This window comes from Saimiri boliviensis, chromosome 8 (assembly GCF_048565385.1).
Source record: "Saimiri boliviensis isolate mSaiBol1 chromosome 8, mSaiBol1.pri, whole genome shotgun sequence".
Lineage (NCBI taxonomy): Eukaryota > Metazoa > Chordata > Mammalia > Primates > Cebidae > Saimiri > Saimiri boliviensis.
In genome coordinates this window covers 23,052,705-23,070,754 of record NC_133456.1, presented here as the reverse complement: position 1 = coordinate 23,070,754, position 18,050 = coordinate 23,052,705, and the positions used below count along the sequence as shown (strand labels likewise).

The 18,050-nt window shown below is 51.8% G+C and overlaps 1 protein-coding gene across 2 annotated transcripts in view; it reads left to right on the top strand.

Moving 5' to 3' along the window:
- ACAD9 (acyl-CoA dehydrogenase family member 9) overlaps nt 1–18,050 on the top strand; it is a 31,085-nt gene that overhangs the window by 11,074 nt on the left and 1,961 nt on the right. For both annotated transcript variants that reach the window (XM_003926142.4, XM_074404163.1), the window contains 13 exons: nt 1,153–1,253; nt 2,862–2,940; nt 5,123–5,297; nt 7,719–7,792; nt 8,983–9,058; nt 10,431–10,501; nt 10,755–10,874; nt 12,560–12,688; nt 14,857–14,936; nt 15,563–15,689; nt 15,927–16,004; nt 16,542–16,670; nt 17,256–17,328. In XM_003926142.4, coding sequence (XP_003926191.1) covers nt 1,153–1,253; nt 2,862–2,940; nt 5,123–5,297; nt 7,719–7,792; nt 8,983–9,058; nt 10,431–10,501; nt 10,755–10,874; nt 12,560–12,688; nt 14,857–14,936; nt 15,563–15,689; nt 15,927–16,004; nt 16,542–16,670; nt 17,256–17,328 — 1,312 coding nt within the window. The remainder of the gene's footprint in view (nt 1–1,152; nt 1,254–2,861; nt 2,941–5,122; nt 5,298–7,718; nt 7,793–8,982; nt 9,059–10,430; nt 10,502–10,754; nt 10,875–12,559; nt 12,689–14,856; nt 14,937–15,562; nt 15,690–15,926; nt 16,005–16,541; nt 16,671–17,255; nt 17,329–18,050) is intronic.

The window sequence follows — 18,050 nt, the reverse complement described above, 5'->3', positions numbered from 1 at the left end:
AGCTGAATGCACACCATGTTCAGCTTCTCCACCCCAGAGAGCGTGCGCATTCATGCAGATGTTTAGTGAAGAAGGGGCCTGTCTGTGTGGCACTAGCAGGGCAGCAGGTGGGACAGCCCTGACATTGAGCACCATTTTTTTTTTTTTCTTTTGAGACGGAGTTTTGCTCTTGTTACCCAGGCTGGAGTGCAATGGCGCGATCTCGGCTCACCACAACCTCCACCTTCTGGGTTCAGGCAATTCTCCTGCCTCAGCCTCCTGAGTAGCTGGGGATTACAGGCACACGCCACCATGCCCAGATGATTTTTTGTATTTTTAGTAGAGACGGGGTTTCACCATGTTGACCGGGATGGTCTTGATCTCTTGACCTTGTGATCCACCCGCCTCAGCCTCCCAAAGTGCTGGGATTACAGGCTCGAGCCACCACGCCCGGCCTTTTTTTTTTTTTTTTTTTTTTTGAGACAGAGTCTTGTTCTGTCGCCAGGTGCCAGGCTGGAGTGCAGTGGCACGATCTCGGCTCACTGCAGCCTCCATCTCCTGGGTTCAAACAATTCTGCCTCAGCCTCCTGAGTAGCTGGGACCACAGGTGTGTGGCACCACACCCAGCTAATTTTTTTGTATTTTTTAATAGAGACGAGGTTTCACCATGGGCTTGATCTCTTGACCTCGTGATCCACCAGTCACCAGCCTCATCCTCCCGAAGTGCTGGAATTACAGGTGTGAGCCATCGCGCCCAGCTGAGCACCTTGGGATAGGCTTGGCTCCTGCACTCCCGTATGTTTCATCATCCAGACCACCCTGCCAGTGGGTTGGAGTGGCCCAGTTTGTGGATGACAAGATGGAGGGTTCCTTTGGGAAGGGATATTCCTTGCCCAAGACCACCAGGCTGGGAAATGGAGGAACTGATAGGAAAGTTTTAGACATAGACTGCAAAGCACTGTGGGTCCCGCAGGCTTGTACTGGCACATGCGCCCTTGACAGTCTCCTCAGCAGCCTGGCTCCCTGGGCTCTGCCTGTGGCTGCTTGCCCTGAGCTCTTGCTGTCCTCTTGACCGAAGTAAATATTTACCTCAGAAAGGAAATGTTTCAGAAGCACACCTCACACACTCCTTTCTCCCCACAGCTGACATTAGTCTGTGTCTGTTTTGTTTAGGGGATCATCTTGGCTGGTACTGAGGAGCAGAAGCTCAAATACTTACCTAAACTGGCGTCTGGGGAGCACATTGCAGCCTTTTGCCTCACCGAGCCAGCCAGGTCTGTCCCCGCACAGAACATTATCCCTCGGCAGCCATGGTATTTTCCAAGATTCCCTGGGGCAAGGGGCTGTTGGTTTTCTTGAGCAGCTGACTTTTCCTTCTTTCCAAAATCTTCCAAAGAATCAACTCAGCAACTGTTCTTGCCATTCCTCTTGACTTTATTTCTCTGTCCCAGTGAGACTTACAAGTGAGATATACCACAATTGACAGCACTTATTAAACGAATTTTTGTGGTTTACAATACACCTTGACATACAGTAATACATTCAGTGCGTTTCAGAATTTGTAGCATGGGTGGTACTGTTCCCACTTACACATTAGGAGCTGAGGTTCAGTAAGGCCATGTGATCTGCTGGGATGGAGCAGGGCTACGGCAGGACTCGGGACTCTGATGATAAGTCCATCACCTGTGACCGTACTCCATCCAGCTTCCCTTTGCATGGGGACGTGGGAACAGTCATTCTTCTTGGGGTGTCCAGAACTCGTCCTCACAGGACCGCAAATTAGCCTACTGTAAGTACTAATTTTCATATTTATACCTAAGCCCAAGGTTTTTTTTTTTTTTTTGAGACGGAGTTTCGCTCTTGTTACCCAGGCTGGAGTGCAATGGCGCGATCTCGGCTCACCGCAACCTCCGCCTCCTGGGCTCAGGCAATTCTCCTGCCTCAGCCTCCTAAGTAGCTGGGATTACAGGCACGTGCCACCATGCCCAGCTAATTTTTTGTATTTTTAGTAGAGACGGGGTTTCACCATGTTGACCAGGATGGTCTCGATCTCTTGACCTCGTGATCCACCCGCCTCGGCCTCCCAAAGTGCTGGGATTACAGGCTTGAGCCACCGCGCCCGGCTTTTTTTTTTTTTTTTTTTTTGAGACAGAGTCTTTGTTGCCCAGGCTGGAGTACAGCAGCGAGATATTGGCTCACTGCTACCCCCACCTCCAGGTTCAAGCAATTCTCCTGCCTCAGCCTCCTTAGTACCTGGGATTATAGGCACATGCCACCATGCCCTGCTAATTTTTTTTTTTTTTGTATTTTTGGTATAAGTTTGGGGTTTTTGTTTCTGTTTCTGGTTTTGTTTGGAGACGGAGGCTCACTGTGTTGCCCAGGCTGGAGTGCAGTGATGCAATCTCATTTCACTGTAACCTCCACATCCCAGGTTCAAGTGATTCTCCTGCCTCAGCCTCCAAAGTAGCTGGGATTACAGGCATATGCCATCACACCTGGCTGATTTTTGTATTTTTAGTAGAGGCCAGGTCTCACCACGTTGGCCAGGCTGGTCTCGAACTCCTGACCTCAAATGATCTCCCCACCTGAGCCTCCCAAAGTGCTGGGATTACAGGCGTGAGCCATCATACCAGGTTCCATTTTATTGGAATATGCCCATCGTTTTACAAATTGTCTTCATCTGCGTTCATGTTCTATTAATAGCAGCAGAGTTGAGGAGGTGACACAGACATCCTATAGCTTGGAAAGCTGAGTATGTTATCTGATCTAAAAGTTGGCTGACCTCTATCTGAAAAATACTGAAATCTCCATTTTCAGGCCCTCGAAAGCATTCATATTTATTCCCAGTATTCTTCCTTGACCGCATTTTTCTGCATCTGCAGTGGGAGTGATGCAGCCTCAATCCACAGCAGAGCCAGGCTAAGTGAAGACAAGAGGCACTACATCCTCAACGGCTCCAAGGTAGGGCTCTGTCCTCGAGGCCACGTCAGGGTCTTAGTCACGACCTTCACTGCCACTGAGTAAGCGCTCTCCACACACCAGGGATTGTACCTACTGCCATAGCACTGACTGCCTTCTTGAGCTGCTTTTATGTGTTTGTTTTTAATTTTTTTTTTTTTTGAGACGGAGTTTCGCTCTTGTTACCCAGGCTGGAGTGCAGTGGCGCGATCTCGGCTCACTGCAACCTCCGCCTCCTGGGTTCAGGCAATTCTCCTGCCTCAGCCTCCTGAGTAGCTGGGATTACAGGCACGCGCCACCACGCCCAGCTAGTTTTTTGTATTTTTAGTAGACACGGGGTTTCACCATGTTGACCAGGATGGTCTCGATCTCTCGACCTCGTGATCCACCCGCCTCGGCCTCCCAAAGTGCTGGGATTACAGGCGTGAGCCACCGCGCCCGCCTGTTTTTAATTTTTTTTAAGACAGAGTCTCACTCTGTCACCCAGGCTGGAGTGCAGTGGTGTGATCTCGGCTTACTGAAACCTCTGCCTCCCAGGTCCAAGTGATTTTCCCACCTCAGCTTTTCGAGTAGCTGGGATTACAGGTGAGCACCACCACACCCAGCTAATAATTATATTTTTAGTAGAGATGGAGTTTCACCACGTTGCCCAAGCTGGTCTTAAACTCCTGACCTCAAGTGATCCATCCACCTCAGCCTCCTAAAGTGCTGGGTTTACAGGCATGAGCCAACGTGCCTGGCCTGTAAACCCCAAAAAAGCTTTAAATTTTTTGTTACACAAAATTTCAGACATGTTCTGTGTGCCTGGCCCCAAACCCAGCAGTCATCTGCTCATCTGCTTACTGAGCTTGGAGCATCTTAGGGCAGGCCCAGGGTCAACTGCCTTTACTGGCAATCTTATTACTTATTACTCAGGCCGCTGTGCGTCTTCCAATAGCATCACCACCTCTAGGTCGCATGGTAACAGTCTCAACATGTCTCTCCAAAAGAAAAGAGTTTTTTTTTTTTAAAGAAAAAGCCATCATACTGTTATCACATTTTAAAAATTGTTAATTCCCCCCCCCTTTTTTTTTTTTTTGAGACAGGGCCTCACTCCGTCAACCAAGCTGGAGTGCAGTGGCATGATCCTGGCTCACTGCAGCCTCAGCTTCCTAGGCACAGGTGATTCTCCTACCTCAGCCTCCCAAGTAGCTGGGAGTGTAGGGACACAGCTAATTTTTTGGTAGAGATGGGTTTTTTTGTTTTGTTTTGTTTTGTTTTTTTTGAGACGGAGTTTCGCTCTTGTTACCCAGGCTGGAGTGCAATGGCGCGATCTCGGCTCACCGCAACCTCCGCCTCCTGGGCTCAGGCAATTCTCCTGCCTCAGCCTCCTAAGTAGCTGGGATTACAGGCACGCGCCACCACGCCCAGCTAGTTTTTTGTATTTTTAGTAGAGACGGGGTTTCACCATGTTGACCAGGATGGTCTCGATCTCTCGACCTCGTGATCCACCCGCCTCAGCCTCCCAAAGTGCTGGGATTACAGGCTTGAGCCACCGCGCCCGGTTGAGATGGGTTTTTACCATGTTGTCCAGGTTGGTTTCAAATGCTTGGCTCAAGCAGTCTGCCCACCTCGGCTTCCCAAAGTGCTGGAATTACAGGCATGAACCACTGTGCCCAGCTGATAATTTCTTACCTCTATCAGCATTCAGATATCCCTGATTGCCTCATCTGTGGCAGTTTGCTAAGGAGTCTGTTTCTCTCTGCCTCCCTGTTTCCTTTCCTCCTCCTCGCCACCCTCCCACCTTTTTTTCATTGTTTTAGAATTAACAAGTAAATGTATTTATTTTACAGGTACAACATGATGTTTTGATATATGTATACCTTGAGAAATGATTAAACCTTTTCTTTCTTGAAGAAATGCAGTTGTCTGGCAGTGGAGCCTGAGCTGTTTGACAACTTTGGATGTTCTTTTCCCCCCTCCCCCACCCTGGCCACACGTGTCCCTTGGGAAAAATCCTTGCTCTGGGAGACTGGGCTGAGCCCTGTCCTCTGTTCCTCATGATTGGTTGGCTTCTGCAATGCCAGGGACCCTGCATGTCTGGTCTAAGGTCTGACTGGCAGCTGGAGCTTGATGGGCAAAGACAGAGTTGAGATGGTTCACATAGGGGTTTGGTTTTCTCCAAAGTCCTTCTTTCTGTTCTCAGGTCTGGATTACCAATGGAGGACTGGCCAATATTTTTACTGTGTTTGCAAAGACTGAGGTCGTTGATTCTGATGGATCGGTGAAAGACAAAATCACAGCATTCATAGTAGAAAGAGACTTTGGTGGAGTCACTAATGGGAAACCTGAAGATAAGTTAGGCATTCGGGGTTCCAACAGTAAGTAGAGTGTCTGTGGTGTGTGTGTGTGTGTTAGGGGGAGACTGACTCTTGACTGTCCAAATAGCATTTGGGGCTCCAATAGTAAGTAGCTCGTGTGTGTGTGTGTTAGGGGAGACTTGCTCTTGACTGTGTCCAAATAGCATTCAGGGGTGTGTGTGTGTGGGGTGGGGGGGAGAGAGAAAGAGAAAGAGAGAGAGATAGGGAGAGACTGGCCCTTGACTGTTCAAATAGCAAGACAAAATGAGATTTAAATACTTTCAGTTTTTGTTAAGCATTTTAAAGATCAAATTAAGAGTGCCACATGGGCTTTGTCTTTGTTCTCACAGCCAAGTGCTGCTCACTTGAAGTGCTGGTGGTCATCTCCTACTGTGGCAGCCCTGGTGGACAGACCACCTTAGAGCTCAGCTTATAGCCCCCAGCCTTTAGTTGTCTCAGTCTGCAGGTGCCTGGCAGCCTGCTTCAGGCTATGGGTTGGATTCAGGTCCATCTGAAGGCTTGTTCTTACAGCAGATCACAAGCACCCAAGGGGCCAAGCCAAACCATATAAGCACTTTTTTTTTTTTTTTTTTTTTTTTTTTTTTTGAGATGGAGTTTCGCTGTTGTTACCCAGGCTGGAGTGCAATGGCGTGATCTTGGCTCACCGCAACCTCCGCCTCCCGGGTTCAGGCAATTCTCCTGCCTCAGCCTCCTGAGGAGCTGGGATTACAGGCACGCGCCACCATGCCCAGCTAATGTTTTGTATTTTTAGTAGAGATGGGGTTTCACCGTGTTGACCAGGATGGTTTCGATCTCTTGACCTCGTGATCTGCCCGCCTCGGCCTCCCAGAGTGCTGGGATTACAGGCGTGAGCCACCGCGCCCGGCCCCATATAAGCACTTTTAAAAAAATTATTTTTTATTTTATTATTATTTTTATTTACTTATATATATTTTAAAGACGGGGTTTCACCATGTTGGTCAGGCTGGTCTTGAACTCCCAACCTCAGGTGATCCGCCCGCCTTGGCAACCAAAGTGTTTGGATTACAAGCATGAGCCATCACGCCCGGCCCTCATATTGGCACTTTTTTGTCGGAGGAGACAGATTTTCTCTCTCTCACCCAGGCTGGAGTGCAGTGATGTGATCTCAGCTCACTGCAGCCTCTGCCTCCTGGGTTCCAGCGATTCTCCTGCCTCACCCTCCCAAGTAGTTGGGACTATGGGTGTGTACCACCACACCTGGCCAATTTTTGTGTTTTTTTGTAGAGACAGGGTTTCACCATGTTGCCCAGGTTTGTAGGCTTGTATCAAATTCCTGAGCTCAGGTGCAATCTACCCACCTCAGCCTCCCAGAGTGCTAGGATTACAGGTGTGAGTCACCATCTCTGGCCACCTTGTTTTTTTGTTTCTTTTTTTTGTTTGTTTGTTTTGTTTTTTTTTTTTGAGACGGAGTTTAGCTCTTGTTACCCAGGCTGGAGTGCAATGGCGCGATCTCGGCTCACCGCAACCTCCGCCTCCTGGGTTCAGGCAATTTTCCTGCCTCAACCTCCTGAGTAGCTGGGATTATAGGCACGTGCCACCATGCCCAGCTAATTTTTTGTATTTTTAGTAGAGACGGGGTTTCACCATGTTGACCAGGTTGGTCTCGATCTCTCGACCTCGTGATCCACCTGCCTCGGCCTCCCAAAGTGCTGGGATTACAGGCTTGAGCCACCGCGCCCGGCTCTTTTTTTTTTAATAGAGGTTTTGCTATGTTGTCCAGGCTGGTCTCTAACACCTCGGTTCAAGCGATCCTCCCACCTCTGCCTCCCAAAATGCTGGCTTTAGAGGCATGACCCTAAAAGCCCATTTAAGGCCTCTGTTCGTGTTGGCTCAGCTTTATTCTAGTGGCCACAGCAAGTCACATGGTCATACCTAGCAGACAGGGAAAGGGAGGGGAGGGAGGTCCACCCCTCCCCACAGTGGGAGAGTGCTACAGTTAGATTGCAGGGGTGTGGTTGTGTTAGAGTTAAGAATTGAGACCAGTGGTCTCAGTCTACCCTGAGACCTTAGGAAATGCTGTTCTCTCCCTGTCTTTGCTTGTTTTGCCTCTTTATATGCCTGGCTCTTTTCATTCTTTACACTTCTGCTAAATGCCACCTTACAAAAGTCTGACATAGCCCTTAGTAAGAACATTATTATCCATCCCCTTGCCAACCTCCGTTTCTCCTTATCATGTTGCCGTTTATTTCATCCATTGCACTGATGACAATATTACATTGTTTGTTTATAGTTTATCTCCCTAACCAAAGTATGAACTCCACAAAGACAGGAACTTTGTCTTTCCATACTGTCCTTCCAAACGTTGGACGGATGGACGGACGGATGAATTACCTGCTTTTGCAGGTCAAATGCAGAGTGGTTTGCATTGTCAGATGAGATCTTCAATTTCATGTGTTTCAGCCTGCGAAGTCCATTTTGAAGACACCAAGGTACCTGTGGAAAATGTCCTTGGAGAGGTCGGAGGTGGGTTTAAGGTGAGTTGCCAGCCACAGCCCCTTGTGAGTACCGTGTAGTGTCTCAAGTGCGACTTTTCGGCCCCCAGCTTTTGCCCATCCTTGCTCATAGCAGAGCAGCCTGTGCTTGGCAGGTGACTTCGTGTGGTTGTCTGTTGGGAAGTCGGAAATGGAGACTGGGAAATTGGCCAGCTCCTAAAAGGAGTATGTGGTAAGGTTGAGAATCTTCCTTCATTTCGAGCAGAGTCTAGGGTCCGCTTCACAGTGGGTGTGAGAAAGCAGCCCGTGGGCTCCGGTGAAGCTCAAGCTGTGTATCTACCTCCCTGCCCCACTCTTTTCTTTTTAGACTAAAATGAGATGTTTTTTATCAAGAGATGATTCATATAACAAAGGACTCACCATTTTAAAACGTGTATTTCAGTGGTTTTTAGTATATTCACTATGTTGTTCAGATACTTCCTGTGCCTAATTGCAGAACATCTCCTTACCCCATAAAGAAATGTTATACTGTCCAGTAGGCCCCTATCCCCATCCCTTGGCTGCCACTCTTTTACTTTATGTCCTTATGGATTTGCATGTTCAGAACATTTCATAGAAATACAGTCATATGCAAGATCCAGTCTTTGGTGACAGGCTTCTCTCACATAGTGTGATGTTTTCAAGGTTCATCTCTCTTGTAGCATGAATTCATTCCTTTTATGGCTAAATTATCTTTTGTTGAGTGGAGATAGCACATTTTGTTCATCCATTCACCAGCTGATGGGCATTGGGGTTAGCACTGTTGGCTGCTATCAATAATGCTTATGAACATTCATGTCAAGTTTTTGTGTGGAAATATGTTTTCAGTTATTTTGCTTTATACCTACATGTGGAATTTCTGTTGGGCCCAAGTTTGTCTTGAACTCCTGGGCTCAAGTGAGCCTCCTGCCTTGGCCTCCCAAAATGCTGGTACTACAGGTGGGAGCCACCATGCCCAGCTCTGGCATGTTCCTTTGGAATAACGTTCAGTGGTCTTTCTTGTGTGCGGGACGTTGGTAGAGGTGCAGCAGTGAGTGAACTACCTTGTTCCGAGATGTCAGGACAGTGCTTTCTCCCAGCCCGAGAGAAGGCAAGCTGATCCGTTCGCCTGGTCTGGTAAAGGTAGACGTGTGGTTATGGCCTCCTCCCTCTGCCTCCTTCAGGGCCCCTGGGCTCTCCCTTTCTCCCTGCAGGTGGCCATGGACATCCTCAACAGCGGCCGGTTCAGTATGGGCAGCGCCGTGGCTGGGATGGTCAAGAGATTGATTGGTAGGTAAGTCAGGGACAAGGCCCTTTGTGCTCCACTCCCCGCTGCCCCGGCTCCATCCCTGGAGGCTCTGCCATTCTCCTGGCCACCTCCAGGCTGGTGCTGAACTAGGCCAGCTCGACTGAGGGTCCAGCCCGAGCTCCGTCCCTGGGCTTTTGTGGAGGCCAGAAAGTCTCCTCAGCCTGCCCCCGAATTCGTCGTCTTCGAATTCCTGTTTCATCTCCACACAGGGGATAGGGATGGGGGAACAGGCTTTCTGTGTGGGGCGAGAGGAGTAGGGCCGAGCTGCTTGGTGAGCGCGCACCATGAGCCAGACTCCCAGGACACATGGCCTCAGGTGCCCAAGATTCACACCTCCTTGGTGACCGCATGGTGCGTGGGGAGTGGGGTCGGGTTTGGAACCCAGGTCCCTGGGCCTCTGGATCGATCTTTCTTCTGTTCTGTCAGGTTATCTGAAACCCCCCTTTTCCTTTGCCAGTGAACTTGTAACAACCTCGTAACCATCCTGTCTGTTGTGGAAGCATCCGTGAGGAAATGGGAATGCCCGGGATGGCACACCCCTAAGTGCTTTATGAAGCTCCTCTTTGGATGCCAGGCTCTGAGCTGGCCTCTTTTGGGCCAAGATGGGCATACTTGTTTTGGTTTACCTCCATTTTAGAGATGAGAAGACAGAGGCTCAGAGAGGGCAACTGGACCCAAAACTAAAGCTCTCAGACTCCAGGCTCAGGGCTTTTCTCACTCGCAAGTCCTCTGGGGAGCCTCAGCCCTTGTCACCTCCTGAGCTCACCACACCTGGGAGAGCCTGTGGAGAACATGGCTAGGGGCGAGGGGTGGGGGGTGCTTCTGCCTGGGAGAGGCGCCATGTCACTCATGGGCCCTCAGAGCTCAGCACTTTGTCACAGCCACATGCCTGGAAGCCCCAGCCCGAGTATTCAAGCCAGGCGGCCCCACCTGGTTTGGTCAGGAGCACTGTGCGCTGGGTTTGGGCCCACACCGCCTCTGTCTGGGGCCTTTGTGCTGGCTTCGTGTGAGGAGCCCTCTGCCTTCCCCCAGTTGCATCTTCACAGCGACTGTGACGTAGGTGGTGGTGTTCAGGGAGTGACATGCTGGGCCCAGGCCACTGGCTGTAAGAACCATTGCCAGGACTCAAGTCTGTATCTGATGCTAAACCGTAGATGGCCATGAGGAGGGGTGGTTCTCCTCTGACCCATGGGTGCTGGCAAATGGGGGTACCAGCTTCTGGGGTATTTGATCTCAGCAGACGTGCTTCTCATAGTGCCCGCCTGTGGGAAGGGTAAGGATAATGGCCATAGGAAATCATGTTTCAATAACAGAAAATTTCCAGTTCTTTCTAATGACTCTGCGCTTCCTCAGAAGTGACTGCTGAGTACGCCTGCACAAGGAAACAGTTTAACAAGAGACTCAGCGAATTTGGATTGATTCAGGTATAGATGGTTGAGTGCTGTCTTTGTGGATTTCACTGTGTGACATGACAATGTGTTCTTTTGCTGTCTCTGTACTGGTGACTCTTCTGTGGTGGTTTGGGAAGAAGACTAGTTCAGGCTTTATTTGACGAGGGTCGCTGGGCTGGCTTCTCTTAGGAAATCAGGATTCTTACTTAATTACTTTCTCTCCTCTTTTGAAGATTTGGCTCAGCACATGCAAATTGCTTCTTATGTTTTTTTCTGAATACTCCAGGAGAAGTTTGCACTGATGGCTCAGAAGGCGTACGCCATGGAGAGTATGACCTACCTCACGGCAGGGATGCTAGACCAACCGGGCTTTCCCGACTGCTCCATCGAGGCGGCCATGGTGAAGGTAACGCTGGCATAGCCAGACAGCTGGCGCTGGAGGGAGGCTTGGGAAAGCTCCCCCACTGTTACTTTTCAAGCCCATGCTGTTGCCTGTCGTCTTCCTCCTGTCACTGATCCAGTATTTATGATGCACTCGCCCTGTGCAGCACTCCAGGGTTAGACAGGCACCGGGCGGGGAGCAGCAGCAGGGACGTGACTGGTGAGCAGCAGTTTGTAGGAAGGCTCCATGCTCCCACAGTGCAGTTTCTGCCAAGCTTTTGCCAGTGGATCAGCAGTTTATAGCAGAAGGAGACCATTCTGTTAACGTCCTTTTAGAATGATAACATTGCAGCTGGCTTTTGTGAGAAGAACTCCTTTTTTCCTTGATTTATGGCCTTCCTAGTTTTTGGTTTCAAAACGTCCTCTTAAAAACTAAATATATGGCAAGGCGTGGTGGCTCACGCCTGTAATCCCAGCACTTCTGGAGGCTGAGGTGGGTGGATCACAGATCTAGAGTTCGAGACCAGCCTGACCAACATGATGAACCCCCATCTCTACTAAAAATAGAAAAAAATAGCCGGGCAAGGTTGTGGGCACCTGTAATCCCAGCTACTTGGAAGGCTGAGGCAGGAGAATCGCTTGAACCCAGGGAGCAGAGGTTGCAGTGAGCTGAGATCGTGCCACTGCACTCCAGCCTGGGCAACAAGAGCGAATTCCATCTCAAAAAAAAAACCAAAAAAACAAAAAACAAAAAACTAAGTATACAAGCCCAGGCAACATGACAAAACCCCATCTCTTACAAAAAAATACAAAAATTGGCCATCGTAGTGGTACACACCTGTACTTGGGAGGCTGAGGTGGGAAGATTATCTTACCTGGTTGAGGTAGATACTAGAGTTTTCTGTTGCTTTTGTTTTGTTCATGGTAGAGGGTGTCATTTTTAGCTGTATAAAAAAGATGGCCACCCTTTGGGGGACCCTACTTTCTTCCCCCCAACAATTGTTTTTAAGCTAGAATTGAACTCCTGAGAGAAATGGTGAGAGGTATAGCAGTTTAGAGAAGCGAACATCCTGGCGTCAGCAGGAGAGTCTACTTATAACGTTGGGATCCTGAAGTGGGAAGGTCCCTGAAAAAAATAAAAAAATTTAAAAAAAAGGTTGGGCATCTTGGGTGGCATTTGAGTCTTTCCTAGTTACAGCCTGCATACTGGGTGCATTTGCACATGTTTTATTACCTCGTCGTCTTGTCACCTCATGAACAGTGACCACAGACATTAGCTTGCTGTGGGCCATCCTCTCCATGTGCGAAGCCTAGAGCTTAATATGGCAGTATGTCTGCACCCAAGGTGCTTATCGTGTGCAGAGACAGAAAGAAGTCACGCCACCAGGGCTGGGCAGGAACAGGTCAGGCTTTCTGGGGAAGGGAAGATCTTAAATGGGTGTTAAAGGAAGAGGCGCTCAGCCAGGTACAGAGGGGGCGAAGGTGGGCCCAGAAGGTCATGGTGGGGTAGGGACCACAACCTGGCCAGTGTGGTCGAGGAAGGCAAAGGACTTGCCCATATCACCCCTCGAGCTCCTCCCTGGCCCATGTCCTCCCCAAGTCTGGGTGCCTCCCACGCCTCCCCAGCCTCCCAGATCCCTGTAGCATAGGTCCTCCTTTTGAAAGGGAATCAGTGTGACACCCCATGCTGACCTTGCCCTGGGCCCACAGGTGTTCAGCTCTGAGGCTGCTTGGCAATGTGTGAATGAGGCGCTGCAGATCTTCGGGGGCTTGGCCTACATGAGGGACTATCCGTACGAGCGCATGCTGCGTGACGCCCGCATCCTCCTCATTTTCGAGGTGAGTGGCCCTGCTACCAGCTAGGCTGCTCTCCACCCCCACCCTGCCTGGTCCTAAAGAAGCTGCTTAGGGCCTCGCAGAGGACCCCAAAGTGGTGCCCACAGCCCAGGGCTGGATTGCATGCTCTGATTGGCTCTCAAGGGCTCTGCTAGCCCTGGCATGTCTCATTCCTGATTGCTGCCCTCCATGAAGTCACAAGACTGAAGAGTTGGTTCAGTTAGCATGTGCCAGGTGGCAGGGGAGGGAATTAGGTCACAGAGACTTTGGGTGCTGTGTTCCGATTCTGCTGACCAAGGGAGATGACAGAGTGCCAGTACAAAGAGGCAGGGAGTGGGCACCCTCCAGAGGCAGCCGGAGTTTTCTGAAGCATGTGCTCCTGGCCCTTAGGAGCAGAAAGAACGGGCTTTGACAAGGGCTGAGGGTGGGGAGGGCAATGTGTCCCGAAGGGTAGGGAAATGGAGTGTGCCAGGCCCAGATGGGACTGATCTGCTGGCACAAGGTGAATGAAGAGAGAGAGAAGGACTTTCAGGCCGGGCGCGGTGGCTCAAGCCTGTAATCCCAGCACTTTGGGAGGCCGAGGCGGGTGGATCACGAGGTCTAGAGATCGAGACCATCCTGGTCAACATGGTGAAACCCTGTCTCTACTAAAAATACAAAAAATTAGCTGGGCATGGTGGCGCGTGCCTGTAATCCCGGCTACCTGGGAGGCTGAGGCAGGAGAATTGCCTGAACCCGGGAGGTGGAGGTTGCGGTGAGCCAAGATCGCGCCATTGCACTCCAGCCTGGATAACGAGTGAAACTCCGTCTCAAAAAAAAAAAAAAAAAGAGAAGGACTTTCTGGAAGCAGCAGTCAGTCCTGCTAGGTGTGCTATGCCAGGCAGTGCATTTGAGGGTGTTCCAGAAGGTGCATGGGAAGGCTAGAAAAGCAGCCAGACTGTAGAAGACCTTGATTGACAGCAGAGAAATTTGGAAGCCATAAAATGTCTTTAAGCAGGGCATTATTTGGTTGTATCTGTGTTGTGGGAAATCTCCCCAGGGGCTCATGTGGAGAATGAGTTGCAGGGATGAGGCCAGAGGCCAGGGGCTCTCCTGCTGGGAGGGAGGGGCTAGACCTAAGAGAACACAGCAGGGTGGGTGGGATATGGTGGTGCGTACAGGGGAGGCAGCCTGAGACAGGGAGAGGGTTTGGGCCTGAGCAGCAGGTCTGGTAATGAGGGGCGTTGTCAGCCTCTGGGAATGTAGTCTTGTCTCCTGGGCCTGGCCTGTCCAGTGGGAGGCCTCCTTGGCTGCTTTTGTTCCCAGCCTCCCCATTGGGTTCCAGCCGTCTCCCCTGTTTTAGTGGACAGACAGGGCAAGGGCCAGCCTGAGGGCACTGGAGTGGTCTCGGCCCTTCCTTGAGCCTGGGAGGGTTGGGCTTCTCTGGGTTTGGGGTGGTCAGCAGGGTTCAAGAAGCCCTCAAGGCCTTGGAAAAACACAGGACTCGTGCTGTGGGGCGGGAGCTCCTGTCTGGAGTGTGCTTGGTGTGCCGGGAGGCCTCCACGGTCCTCCCCGTTTCCTGTAGGGAGTCCCGCTATCCGTGGTATCAGCCTGGTTGCAGGAGACAGTCCTCAGTCCCAGGTGCTGGCTGTGTGGCCTGGGTCAGGCTCCTGTACCTGACACACAGCACCATTGTGCAGAGCGAGCAGAAGCCTACCAGCCTCTCTGATCAGAATCACAGGTGGGGGGAGTGGGGAGCATGTAGCCCTCTGGGTGATGATACCTGGCACTGAGGAGCTTCTAGATGCCACTCCCGTTCAGCAATTTGTGGCCTCTGTGAGGAATCTGGCCTCCACCTGGAGCCAGCAGTGTCTGTCTGGCACTGGCTGAGCCCCAGGCACCCCTCACCAGCCAGGGACGCTAGTTTGCATTTTAAAGAGGAGCTGGAGACTTGGAGAAATATGACACATGTGAGGCTGGTCATGGAGGGGGGGGGTCCCAGTGGTAGCTCATGGCCATCTGGTATGCTCCCTGAGTCCTGGTCAGAGCCCTGCTCCCAGCTGCTTCAGGAGCAGTGGCTTCTGTGGCATGGGCAAGCAGGCAGTGACTGGGCCTACCCAGCACGTGGCACTACCACGGCTGCCTGGCGGAGGGGAGGGGACAGCCTTTGACCTCTATACTGCTGGCCACAGGGAACCAACGAGATTCTCCGGATGTACATCGCCCTGACGGGTCTGCAGTATGCTGGCCGCATCATAACCGCCAGGATCCAGTAGGTCCCATTGTCACTGTGTGCTCCTTGGGTCCTACACCTGCCCAGCAGGGGACAGTCCAGGGCTGCAGGAGGAAACGGCTGCCTCGGCCTGGAGTGGGGGCATGGGGGAGTGAGGGACGCGGCACAGCCTTGCAGAGGAGACCTTCCCCTGTGCTGGTGGGCAGGTGGGGCTTGCTCCCCAGGGAAGCCCTTGCTGCCCTGCGCTTATGGCCACACCACATCCCTGCTCTGGTCCCTCACACTGGAGGCAACTGGTTTTTCAGAACCTGAAGAATGAGAGGTATCCCCTTAAAGGTGCCAGACCTCCCTCCTGCTCCCCTCCATCCCCATCCCAGGGGCACAGCAATCCAAAATCGCTGCTGGAGGCCAAATACAGGTTGCTAGTAGAATTTTGTCTCCCTCATGGGAGACAGGTGCTGGGAAGCTGGCTGTGACTCCACCCCTCATGGGGTGAATACGTGTGGCTCTCCTGAGGAGACTGGCTGCTCTCCCGAAGGTGATGGAGCGGGGAGGGTTCAGCCTGTAGCCAGGGGCCCGGCATACCCAGGCCAGGGAGGCCATGTTGCTGGACAATGAGAGCTAGCAGCAAGGCCTCCAGTTACGGGACCATGGACTTTCTGCAGTGAGCTTAAACGGGCCACTGTGAGCACAGTCATGGAGACTGTTGGCCGGAGGCTTTGGGACTTGACGGGCAGAAAGGTGGACATGGAGCTGACAGGCAAACTTGGAGTCATACACCCCAGTCTTGAGGTGAGTGGGCCCAGCAGGCATACCCCCTACTTGGATGCCCTCCTGCCAGAATCGTCATGGCAGAAAAGATCTCACTGTGGGGGTGGTCTAGGCTCCTCCAGGGGAAGTTTGGGAGCACCAGCTAGTCCATGGCACCTTGGATTGCCTCCCCCAGATAGGGCCTGGTACCTGAGCTGTGGGACAGGACAGGGCATGATAGGGATGAGGTGCTGAACTGAGTCCTGTCTTGGCTAATAGGAGGGTGCCAACAAGTTAGAGGAGAATACCTACTATTTCGGCCGGACTGTGGAGACGCTGCTGCTCCGCTTTGGCAAGGTAACCAGGCCCTCCCAGGCCTAGAACAGAAATCTTGATCACCCTGGAGGGATGGGGTGGCTGAGGTCAGGCTGGCTTTATCAGCCTGTCGTGGGGCCCACTCAGCTACTCAGAGGGCACCCTCGCTGGGTGAGTTTTCTGCTGTTTTTTTCTGTGTACCCTCCAGGTAAAGACAGGCTCCCTAGAATCAGGAGGGCAGCCCTACCTGGCGCCTGAATCTGGGGATCTGATTGGTGGGTCTCTTACTGCTGAAGGTGACAGTAGCACAGTAGGCACTGGCTGCTGGTTTTAGCCAAGTTTCTGGGACCTGGTCGTGCTTTAACCCCCTCCCTGAATCTAGAGACCGAAGAGAAGGGAAAACAGAAGGTGGCTGGGAACCGTTCTCCCGAAACCTGAAGGGAAAGGCATTATTGGCTCCACTTTCTCAAGGAACACAGGAGACTAAGACAAAGACAGGCAAAGATGCGGCCCTGGGAGGGACCATGTCGGGGGCTGGTTTAGGTAGTGAGTCTTCACTCAGAGCCTCTGTGATCCCAGACCATCGGGGAGGAGCAGCTGGTGCTGAAGCGGGTGGCCAACATTCTCATCAACCTGTATGGCATGACGGCTGTGCTGTCGAGGGCTAGCCGCTCCATCCGCATCGGGCTCCGTAACCACGACCATGAGGTGAGCACTGCCAAGCCTCACACAGGGCCTGGTTGCTGGCCTCTGTCCTGCTGCACTTTATTGAAGTTGATTGTTGGGGAGGGGGTGGGCGGGTAAGGGGGCCCTGCATGGGGAGACTGTGGGAGGGGCTGTGCAGGTTCGCTATGTAGTGGCAGGGTCTGTGCAGCTTAGGAGATGGAGCTGTTCCCTTTCTTCTTCCTGCCTGAGAGAAGATGCAGGTAAGTGATGGGGTTTCCTGATCCAGTGTCCCCACCCACAACGAGGGGCAGACCCTGCACATTGCCCGCTCTGCTGGAGGGAGGCAGGTGCAGTCCGAGGATCCACCGTGTACCAGGCTCTCTGCCTCCACTTTCCAGAGCAGCCTGCAGATAACCAGGATTGTGATGTCTGCCTCTGAGAAGAAACAGGCTCAGAGATGTTGAGTCTCTTGCTTTTGGGAAAAGAGTTTGGGTCAGGGGTGGCTCCTGAGTCAAGCCCTTTGACCCCTCCCATGCTACCCAGTTTGGCTGACAGGCTGGGTTTTTGAAGCTCAGAGGTCAGATTACAGGGATTTGAGCACATCTTTTCTGTCCTCGGTTCTGGCAGGTTCTCTTGGCCAACACCTTCTGCGTGGAAGCTTACTTCCAGAATCTCTCCAGCCTCTGTCAGCTGGACAAGTGTGAGTAGCATGTCTCGGGGGAGGAAAGCAAGGGCCCACTTCTGGGCCCCTGTTGATAGTGAGCTGTTTCTGGACCCTGTCAAGCTCCCAGAGCCTGCTGGCTACTCCCAGACCTTTGCCTTGAGTGAGGGCCTGGGTAGGCCTGGCTTAGCTGTAGCAGTGCCTGCCAGGCACTGTAGGTACGAAGCTGCTCCATTCACAAAGGCAGTTTCAGATCAAGCAAGTGCAGAGCCCCTTGTGCAGGGCCCCTGGCATCTGCCCAGCATGCTGCCTGATGCCTGGCTGGTTTTTTTTTTTTTTTTTTTTGGAGATGGAGATAAGAGTCTCATTTTGTCACTCAGACTGGAGTGTAGTGGTACAACCTCTGCTCACTACAACCCAGGTTCAAGCAGTTCTGCCTCAGCCTTCAGAGGAGCTGGGATCACAGGCATATACCACCATGCTTGGATAATTTTTGTATATTTAGTAGAGATGGGGTTTCACCATGTTGGCCAGGCTGGTCTCAAACTCTTGACCTCAGGTGATCCACCCACCTTGGCCTCCCAAAATGCTGGGATTACAGGTGTGAGCCCCCGTGCCCAACCCTGACTGTATTCTTGAAGCTGCCCCGGGAAGGCTTACAAAGTGAGGAGCACCTGGTTTTAAGATTGGAGGTTTGGGAGACAGCATTTTATCTGCCCTTTTACCCACTGCACTCCATCTAGTGACTTTGCAGCGACTTG